This window comes from Gavialis gangeticus, unplaced genomic scaffold (assembly GCF_001723915.1).
Source record: "Gavialis gangeticus isolate Ggan-Ray unplaced genomic scaffold, GavGan_comp1, whole genome shotgun sequence".
NCBI lineage: Eukaryota > Metazoa > Chordata > Crocodylia > Gavialidae > Gavialis > Gavialis gangeticus.
Genome location: NW_017728995.1, coordinates 33,972,160 through 33,982,673, shown reverse-complemented (window position 1 = coordinate 33,982,673; position 10,514 = coordinate 33,972,160). Strand labels below are relative to the sequence as shown.

The window sequence follows — 10,514 nt, the reverse complement described above, 5'->3', positions numbered from 1 at the left end:
ATCCTATCGGGTTGCACAGCAAAAAAAAAAAAAAAGGACATCTCAGCAAAAAAAGAAATCAACCCCTTTCTCCAATGGCCAGCAGCTTAGGTTAAAGGGAGACACTGCTCATTGCCCTGTAGTAAATGCAGGCAGTTTGCAACCCTTGCAAAGTCCCTGAGTTTATGCTCTGAATAAGTCAGACATGCAAGGGTGTGATCTGAGGCACTATAAATGCAGGAGAAACTCTCCTTGGATCAGTCAGTGATGGCACCACAGGATTTGGAGAGCACAGAAGACTGCCAGGAGTCTTCCTAGATATTCCTGAAGACAAATACCACCCAACAAAGCCCTGACAACAAGGAACAGGACGGTGCTGGGACACCCGCTCTGCCCTGTTAAAAAACCGAGTGTGCACTATCTGGACAGGATGGTGCCCGAGCAGCCAGCCCAGTGCTGGGCACGCAGGCAGTAGCGAAGCAGGAATCGGTGACCCTGCAGCAAAGCAGAGGAGTGCACAAGCAAACCGATGCCAGTCCTTTCCTAAAACATCTGTAGCTGCTTGCTGGGAGGAGACCAGTCCAATGGACCCTCGAGAGGGCTCTGCAATGGCCAGCATGGGAAAGAAGGGGCTGGAGATCTCGGCGAAGCCAAGGGAAGGGTGATCCCAGAAAGCAGGAGCAACCCGATGGGAATCAGGGTGAGAGCACTGGCCCGAAGGATGGCTGCACCCTCCCCGGGTGGAAGATGCCCGGACCTTGGGAGTGCAGGTGCAGCGGGGTCTGCTGCCCTGCAATGAGGGGAATGCATTTTCAGCAGGGATGCTGTCCTCCGAAACACTCGAGACTAGATCCTTCCTTGCACAGCTGCAGGGAGGCAGCTGTCCGTGCCCCAGCCCCTCACACGTGCCCCATGGGGCAGTAGGAAAGCTCCTGCTCAGCCAGGCCAGAGCCCCAGGGATGTTTCTTGAGGGGCAATTCAACCTGCAGCTGCTTCCAAAACCTGCCCTTGGGGTACTTGGACTTCTCGCCTTTCCACTTGATGACGGTGAGGGCGGCCTTGGCCCGCTGCAGCTCCTTCACCTTGCTCTGCCGGATGGCTTTGTACTGCACGAGGATGACCCGGATGCTGCCTCTCCAGGCCATGTTCTCCAGCCCTGCCTTGAGCTCCAGCAGGGCCTGCGTCCCTTGGAGGACGTAGTTGGGGCTCAGGACGACGAGCAGGCGCCGGCTCTTCTGGATGAAGCTCAGGGTCTCGTCTGTGACAACTGGGGGAAGGGGGGAAGAGAAACACCAGGCTGGTTAGTGATGCGCTGCCGGGCTGGGAATCGCGGCACGTAGGAGACTCCCAAGGGCTGAAGGCAACTCTAGCTCCAGCAGCTAGGACCCACCTCCTTCCCTTTAGCCGGGCTTTCTCTGCCCCTCATAGACACCTCTCTGCTGACCCCAAGATGCCAGCTCCCTTCCCCGTGGCTACCACGCGTTGCAAGGGCAGAGCTCAGCTGTTGCACTTCTTTGCACGTGCAGCAGTTGAGACCATGCTGGACCAGCCCCAATTGACCCTTGCTCTGATCAGTGTGCAAGGGGAGGCTGAGCAAGCCACAGGAGGGAGGCAGGAGGCTTGCAGATGATCACTGCACCAGCTGCGTTGATGCGGAGACATGCCCAAGCAGACCGGGCACTACGGAGATCCCTTGCTCCAACCGGCTGCAGCTTGGGGTGAATCGCTTCACTCTTCTACCCCAGCTCCCTCCCTCTGCAAAACAGGGTGATTATCCTGGAGGGAGGGTCTGAGAGCGGACCTGCCTTTAGGACTGCATTCACCCTACCCCTAAATCCTGAGCCTTGTTCCTCCCCCTGCCATGCCGGAGCAGCTGAAGACCCAACCGTGGCAGCTGCCCCGTGCTTTGCAACGCCGAGCCTCAAAGACACCCCCACAGGACACAGCGGCATGATAGTTTGCAGCAGGTCTGCTTTGATTTCCAGCAGCAGCAAGCTGCTTTGCTCGAGCCACCTTTGCATAATGAATGCAAAGTCCCCCAGCACGCATCTATCCCTCCATCACTGGAGCCTCTGTATTTCACTGACAAAAGACAGGCTCGCGCCCGGTCAAAAAGTATGGTGGAAAATAAAATAACACTGAAGCACAACTTCATTTAGCTGTCAAGGGTGTTTGATTAGTTCCTGTCAGCAAACTCGGCAGGATAATCCATCTCCCACTGTTTCTCTATCAAGGACAGCATAATTCGCTACCTGTGCCACAGATGCACCGCTCCGGAGGCAGGCACCAGCTGCCAAAAGCTACGTCCTGGCCTGCCACGATTCCCTAAGAAGTAGATTAGTTGAATCCCGGTGAACCAGTGATGGGGAAGCAACAGCAGCGTTTGCATATGGCACTACAATTAAAAATGACCTCATCTCCGGCCAGGAAGCGTGGAGCTGGCTCTGGGGGCGGTTGGCGGTGGAATCGGTCCAGAGCGAGCATCCAAGTGACCTCTGCTGAGGGCCTGTATCATTCGGTCAAGCAGGACGTGGGCTACAGCTAGGGTGGCTGGGAAGGGAGAGGCTCTGCAGAGGGAAAAGGGAAGGAAAAAGATGAGCAGAGACGTGATAGCAGAGAGAGAGAGAGAGATGCAAGCGTCCAGGCTTAAATAAGCAAGCGGGAGAACACCCGTGACCTGTTTCCCTTGGAAGCTCATTGCACCTGGTCCAGGGCGAGCTGGGCTCTGCAGTCGGGCTCCCCCGGTTGCCTTGTCTCCAGCAGGCAGACTGCGCTGGCACCACTGCCGATGCAGGGAGGAGGGAGAGGCATACGCTAGGGTGCAGGCTCCAACTTCCAGCATCTCAGTGCCGTGATCCACCCACCCAAATCATTTGCTTCTAAGCAGGCGGTGGCCGGCGCTTTTCCAATGTCCTTTTGCAAGATGCGAGGAGGGCAGCCCTTGCCCCTGCATAGCCTGGGGGTGTCTTTGGAGCATGAGACAGGTGGCTGCAGCCAGATCGCAGGCAGGGGGACCCAAGCAGCTTGGGGACACGGGTGCTTGATTTGGGCACTCGGCTGGTTTCTTCAGCAAGGCAGACCAGGGGCAGACGATCCCAGGGCTGGCGGCAGCCTGGTGCACCATGGCAGCACCCACGGGGGACCAACGTGGAGGTTTCCATTTGTGCACAAACATACAGATCAGACCACAAAGCAGCTGCCCTGCTGCCAATGAGCTGCACAACTCTTGTGCAAGGACCTCCTGCACCCAGCGAGCCACTGCCTAGTAAAGATAGACATGGCCAATACCCGTTGGAGCTCCATTTTGTGACCCTGTTGGTAGAGAGTTTTCATGCCAGGGTCAATCCTGATCCATGTTGATCTTTTATATAAAAAAAAAAAAAAAAGGCAAGGAGAGGGAGGCTGCATCAATGTGCAGGGAGCAGAGCTGGACCGGCAGCTGGGGCTGGGAACAGTATTCACCGCGGGATTTGAATCCAGTTGTGAAGCAAGTCCCTGTCCAGGTCTATGGAGGCCGCGCGCCGCTCACGTTGCAGCGTGGTGCTGTCTCCCTGCCAGCAGGCAGGGAAATCTCCGTGGCCCTTTCCCCCCGGGGCAACTCCTTCCCCCTCTGAACCTCTTCAGCAGGAGCAGCTGGATGGAGCATGCCTCGCATCCCAGCCTAAGCCTCTGCTACGTGCTGTCAAACATAGGTGATCCCAGTGGATGCTGCTTGGAAAGGGCTTTGCGACCCTTGAGACAGAGGCTGCAACGTTGTCGTGGACATGGGGAAAGATCCGGAGAAGGGGATGATGGCCACAGAGAGGGAGGGCAGTTGATAGCCCCTCTGGAAAAGCTGCGTTGCAGTTAGTTTTGGGGGCCAGCGTGCGTCCTCGTGGTGGCACAGATCCGTGAGCGCTGCAGGCACCAAGCAGAGCTGCCCTGCGATCAAATAGCTGTCGAGCAGAACGAGCAGAGAAACGAAGCAAAAAGAGGAGGGCAAGTCCACCTGCTAGTGGACCAACACCAGACAGAAAGGAAAGGGTTAAGCATGCCTTAAAAGTAACCAGCCAGCACCACCTGTCCCGCGCCTGCTTGGGTCCATCATTACTGGTCAAGGGGCTCTCCAGGCCAGCCGCGTGCCGCACCGCTGGAGCTCGCCGGTAACCCTTGTTCGCGGCTTCCACGTGCATCTTTTACTAGGGAGTAGCTGCTCTCTGTCTACGAGCAGACAGATTGCTGTGTCCGACCAGCGGCATTGCAAACCCTGCCTGGTGTCCAGCAATGGGTCTGTGTTGCAAACCCTGCAGAACAGCCCTCCTGCTGTTAGCACCTGTCTAGCTAGCGAGGGATCTGGTAGCAATCGGGAGCTCAGCATGGGGGTGCCTACCCTGCTTCTCAAGCAGGCTTTGCATTTTGCAATGCGTTCCACCATCCCATAGCTAGGCTTCTAGCAACCCCCAGCTGGCTCACGTAAGCCGAGCGTGGGTACGTCTGCGTTACAGCGCAGACACATCCTGAGAGCCCAGCTGGACTCTCGTACGCGATGAGGACGCTGGAGATGGACTGCTTCACCCTAGGGATGCAGCAAACACAGAACCGGACCCTAGAAAGTGATTCCAAGGATGATGCCCAGTGCAGGATGTGACCAGACCTGGTCTCCCAGCTCTGCGGTGCTGGCAGGGGTAGAAGGGGGTGAAAATTGAACATGCATCCTCAGCTCAGCAAATGCACCTGCTGGAGGACACGCGTCAGCTGGGCATGAACCACGCTGCTCACCCTAACGCTGCAGAGGCTGGAAACCCCCCCGAGGACTAGTCCAGACAGTTTCCTTCTGTTTGATCATAATTAGTGTGTGCCCCATGCATGCGCCAGGACCCCGCGGAGGTTATTTGCAAGACCTCTTCCCCCGAGCAGGGTGAGCCCTGCAAACACGCGGCTAAGCAACGAAAGCTAGCAGCTTTTCCAACCCCTGCCCAAGGGTGTCTCACCTTCCTTAAAGGAGGTGGTGTTAGTCATTGTCAGCGATGTGTCCACACCATGCAGGCAGCAGGGACTGATCCTGGTCCAGCCCTGATTGATCCCCCCTTTCTCAGGCTGGCCTGCGTGTTTAGTTGCACGGGGGCTGATGGCTGCGGGATGACCGCAGAGCGCTACCCATACAGCCGGATTTCCCCAGAGCCGTGAGTCGCAGCTCGTCCCCTGCTCATACTCACTTCCCCCGGGGAGGCTGTCCCTGTCGAAGATGCACAGCTTGTAGCCGAACTCGTTCTCCAGGACGCCGCGGAGGGTGAGCAGCACGAACTCCTCTTCCTCGGCGTTGCGGGCATAGGACACGTACACGTCGTACTCCTTCCCATCTGCGCGGGGTCGGGGGGACCGCGGGAAGCAGAAGAGATGTGGGTGTTACTGCATTGCTGATATCCCCATCCACCCTTGCCCTGGAGCCTGCCTGCAAGCGTGTCTCTCGCTGAGCTGTGCTCCACACCTCTTAGCTGGTCTAAGAAAAGGGATCATCTCTGAACCAAGAGTTGAAGAGTTTTGCATTTCTTTCCGTCTCAGACCAGCACAGCTCCCAAATCCATCCCCACATCTCTACTGCACCTTTGCTTTGTGGTTTCAACCCCCCCAGAACACGCACCCTCCTGCCATGTAAGCAGGGGACAATTATCCACCTCGTTATGTTCAGGTTTTTAGCTCCATGGTTTGTGGAAAGAGAAACTTCAAAGACTGTTTGGGATTTTGTGCTTCAGTAAGGACTTCTTTTGTATTATTCCCCAACAAGAAGATTTCTGTCTATAAGGATCCTGCATGACTTAAACACCTACACAAGAAATTCGTCTGAAAGAAGGAGTTTTGCTTAGTGGGAGAGAATGAGAGTTTTCTTTTTTTTTGTAAGATGAAGGGAACTAAGAAAACATATTTTATTTTCTTTATTTTTTTATATATATAAAATAATTTTTATATATATCTGTGTGCATATATGTGTACGTGTGTGTATGCATATATATATATCCACATATACATATATACACATACATATATACATACACACACACACACATATACACACACACATATATATAATACATGTTTTATTGTTTCTCTCCATCTTACAAAAAAAAAAGAAAACCCTCATATTATGGTTCAGATAGGCAATGTCCTGCCTCGGGCAGGGGTTGACTGGCTGACCTCTGCAGATCCCTTCCAGCGCCACTTCTCTTCTCTATAACATAGAAGCAAAGATCCTGGCCCAGAGTCCTGGGACACGGGTTCAAGGTCACATCAGAAGCCAAGGACAGATTTAGGATTGAGACACTTGGCCCCAAATTCTGTCCTTCAGACTGAGTCCATCCTGTCCCAGCTCATACACGCACACATGCCCCACCTAGGATCCTTGTTGATCAGCCAACAGAGAAGGCCAGGACTTAACGGGAAACCAAAGAGCATCTCCCTGTCCCTTGAAATCAACTTGTTCTGGGTCATTTCCCTTCAATCCTGTGAAAGACTCCTCCAGCCTCTGTGACGGGCTCTTCTTCCTACCATTCGTTTCACCCATTTAAGCATTTGCTTCACCCATTTAAGCAAGGGTTACGGGGGACAATAGATGGATAGGAGCCAGCAGTGTGCCCTCATTGCCAAGAAGGCGACCAGCATCCTGGGCTGTGTTGGGAGAAGCGTTGCCGACAGATCGAGGGCAGTGATTCCTCCCCTCTATTCAGCACTGGGGAGGCCACATCTGGAGTCCTGTGTCCAGCTGTGGGCCCCCCACTACAGAAACGATGTGGACACAGTGGAGAGAGTCCAGTGGAGGGCAATGAAAATGGTTGTGGGGCTGGGGGACAGGACTGGTGAGGAGAGGCTGAGGGAAATGGGCTGATTGAGTCTGGAGAAGAGAAGACTTTTTTTTTTTTTGGCAAACTATGAAAGACTGAGGGGGATTGAATAGCAGCCTTCACCTCCCTGCAGGGGGGCTGCAAAGAGGATGGAGCTGGACTGGTCTCAGTGGGGGCAGATGACAGAAGGAGCAATGGGCTCAGGCTGCAGCAAGGGAAGTTGAGGTTGGATATTAGGAAAAAAATTCTCACAAGGAGGGTAGTGAAGCACTGGGACAGGCTCCCCAGAGAGGTGGTGCAGTCTCCATCCTTGGAGGTTTTGAAAACCCAGGTAGACAAAGCCTTGGCTGGGATGATGTAGTTGGGGCTGGTCCTGCTTGGAGCAGGGGGGTGGACTGGATGTGACCTCCTGAGCTCCCTTCCAGCCCTCATTGTCTATGGTTGTATGAAAACTGTTAAGAAAAGGCAGGGCCCTATCTCTGAAGAGGGTAAAAAACAGCCTGCAGAGAAGTCTACACACAGCACCATGGGGTCCAGTGGCTGGAAACGATTGCTGCGATCCCCCAAAGCCCTTACCTAGGATGGTCTCGTCGGTGCCAAAGTGAGCCCGGTAGAAGAGGACCATTTCAAGCCAATACACATGGTAGATGACTATCAGGACCACGACCAGCAGGATGGTAGCTCCCAGTCCACAGGCCAGTTCCACGGTGTACCTCGGAGCTGCAACTGGGTGGAAAACACAGACATGTCTTTTTTCAGTAGTGTGTATGGAGCCGTCTTTCAAATAGGCATGGGCCGGGGTCATGCCGCGAGCAGAGCATGAGCCTAACTGCAATTGGAGGCTCTTACAGGAGGTTCAAAGCCCAGGCAGAAAAATGTATGTGTATATACACAGTACATACACACCAATATTACATACATATTTATATATACATACACATGTGCATGCACGTACAATACACTCACACACATGTGCATCTGAGTGCGCATGCACTCAGCCCTGAGGCAGTTTCAGATGGAGGGAGTCACAATGTAAGGAAGAAGCCCAGAAGAAGTGAAAAGACCTTGAAGACCCAATTCTTCCACCCTTCTCACGCTGAAGAGGGGTCAATTCCTCCCCAGATCTCCCAGGAACATGAGCAGAAGCCAGGGGAAAATTTCCAAGTCACAGTTTGTCAGAGGCCCAGCTCGTGGGCCAATCCTTTGGGTCTAGCCTCGCCAAAATACGATAATTGTGAAATCTGGGAATAAAACACCACCCTGGATGCATCATCGCAGCAGTTATCACCGCCTGTCCAAACCAGTAGCAGAATGACTGGCACCCTGGCTCCCATCACACCAAACAACAGATCTTTTAGCTAGTCCCAGAGTGGTCTCAAGTAAGTCTGTAGCCCAGACGAGACACTTTCTAGAAGATCAAAATGTCTGACCAGGAGTCTTACCTGCTTCCAAATTAAAACACAGGTAAAGGAGACCTTATGCAGAAGCCCATGCTTGCTCCCAAGAGTCACTGACGTGCCATTAGCTTTTTTCCTTACACTTGGAACAGGAAAAAACCTGCCTAGCGTCTCTGGGGAAATACTGAATTGTGAATAGCGATGCTTGCAGTAGGCGGCATGCACGTCGGCAAACTGAATAGAGATTACTACAAGAGAGCGCATCGCAAAACTCCTGGATTAACTGTACTTTATTATTTGCAAACACACCGATCACCAGACAGAGACAATTGAAATGGAAAGTATTCAACAGGTCCCAGTTGGAAGCAAGCGACACAAAAGATACAGGAAAGAAAGAAAGAGAAATGAATATTGGTAGGGAGCAAGGGGAAATTTTTCTTCTAGCCAACATAAAAGAAATCTAAGCACGAGCACACGGACATAGGAGGGGAACAGGCTTAAGGAGCTGGAATCGAAGTGCTGGTTTGCAGCTAGCTGATTTTAGCTTAGGGTGGTCCTGCTAGCAGTGGTGTGGTCTGGTTCTTGCAAACTGCTGTGAAATGCAGCAGAAACCCCCCAAAAAGCGGGGGGGCATTTAAGTCATTTGTCCACTGCAAGAGCATCTCTCAATCGCCCATCCCGGGGTCTAGAGAGTCGCTGAGGTGGGATCCTAGATGGTGCCTTTCTAAACAAGCAGCCTGCATGCTGCAGCCCTGCATCCTGCTAGACCGATGCACTCGATCAGCCCAAAAAGAGCAACGGTAGGAGGCACTACCGTGCTGAGCGACGTGGAGAAAAAGCTTAATATGGCCCAATAGCTCTGGCCTTCATTAATTATCTGCCCCTTCTGATGGGCTAAAAAAGGCTGCCTTGAGTGGTCGGTTCTGAAAAGGGGGGGAAAAAACAGAGCAAGGCACCGATCCAAACCATCTTAAGACAGGAAGGTTTTGGTCCTTACACTCCCAGCCACAGCAGAATAGCTGGGGAGCCACAAAAACACAGAGCAGTGGGGCTGGAAGGGACATCTAGTCCAGCCCCCTGCTCGAGGCAGGATCATCCCCATACAAGCCACCCCTTGCCTAACCTATTCCCACAACAATACGGTCAACCCTGTCACACAACTAAGAGGCCCGTGGCCTGCAGACACCAAAAGCTTTCAAACTGGCTGCAGGTAAAGTCAGGGACAAGGGTATCCCAGTGCTGTTAAAATGCACTTGAGACCCCCAAGGAAGAGGGCTGTGCCCCCCATTTCAGCATCTTCTCAATAAAGAGGTCTGTAAACCAGAGGGCATAAGATCCTAGGGTCAGTGGGGCCAGCTCCTTGCACGAATGCTACTCACGGATCACAGCACAGAAGGGGCACGAGTCTCCTCCCTGTGCTGCTGCGTGATGGGATGATACGCCAGGAGACAAGGCGCCTCTAATGCAAGCTGGGACGGGGTGGTCCGGGGGTCTCTTGCATCTGAAATGAGCCATGCAAAGGGCAGGCTCCTCGGGTGGGTGTCCTGCAAGGGCTCAGCCTTCCCAGTGCACGGGGGGTTTCTCTGGGCTCCTGTGAAAGGAGCTGCCAACCACCCAAGGTCAACAAGAGCATCTCCCAGCCTACAGAGACCTCAGGCTGATGCATGCCGAGGAAGGGATCGGGTCCGGCTGTTGCCAGAGTCAAAAACCGCTCTTCCCTGGAAGCAGGAGCAGCTGGAGAGAGAGGAGGGAAGGTCCCTGATCTTAATGTAGCTCTTCATTGCTGTTGCATTGCATTACACCAGCAGCCCTGACTGCAGCACTCATCATCATCATCATCCCCGGGGCCTGAAACAGCGAGCCTGTCCGGTTCCCTCGAAAACACCAGTGAGGAGGAGCAGATGCCTTCACGCAGCCAGTTCCCAGCTGGGCTTATCCAAGGAGGCTGACCATGAAGGCTTGTCAGACCAGCAGCATCCTTAAGGACTCATCTTTGGACTGGGAGCAAATTATGGGGGGCCGGGTCGGAGAATGGCACCAAGGTATTCAAAAGCAACAGCTGCCGTTTGCAGCCCCCATTTCCAAAGCAGCTGCAGGCTTGGAGAGGATGCTCAGCCGGCCCTCAAGGGATGGGTTATCAGTTCTGACAACCCAATAAAGCCTGATTCAGGGGCCTATTCTAACAGATGTCAAACAAAGGGAGCCCCCCCCCCCCCACAACACAACTAGCCCTCCTGCTTTCATGAGGAGGCTGGCAGCTCTGGTTGGAAGAATATCAGCTTCTAGCCTGTCTTGAGGCCTCGGTGACCCTCTTGCAACGCTG

At 53.7% G+C, this 10,514-nt stretch overlaps 1 protein-coding gene across 4 annotated transcripts in view; it reads right to left on the bottom strand.

Annotated features, from left to right (window-relative positions):
- Positions 1 to 10,514, bottom strand: part of IL1RAP (interleukin 1 receptor accessory protein) — a 65,971-nt gene that overhangs the window by 9,490 nt on the left and 45,967 nt on the right. Inside the window, exons 9-11 of one of the 4 annotated variants that reach the window (XM_019503481.1) lie at positions 7,371 to 7,520; positions 5,175 to 5,318; positions 33 to 1,246 (exon numbers count right to left, since the gene is read on the bottom strand). In XM_019503481.1, the coding sequence (XP_019359026.1) occupies positions 879 to 1,246; positions 5,175 to 5,318; positions 7,371 to 7,520 (662 nt within the window). In that variant the 3' untranslated portion in view covers positions 33 to 878. Of the gene's footprint in view, positions 1 to 32; positions 1,247 to 5,174; positions 5,319 to 7,370; positions 7,521 to 8,463; positions 8,784 to 10,514 lie in introns of those variants that run through there. The other 3 variants (XM_019503480.1, XM_019503482.1, XM_019503483.1) reach the window with 3 other exon arrangements.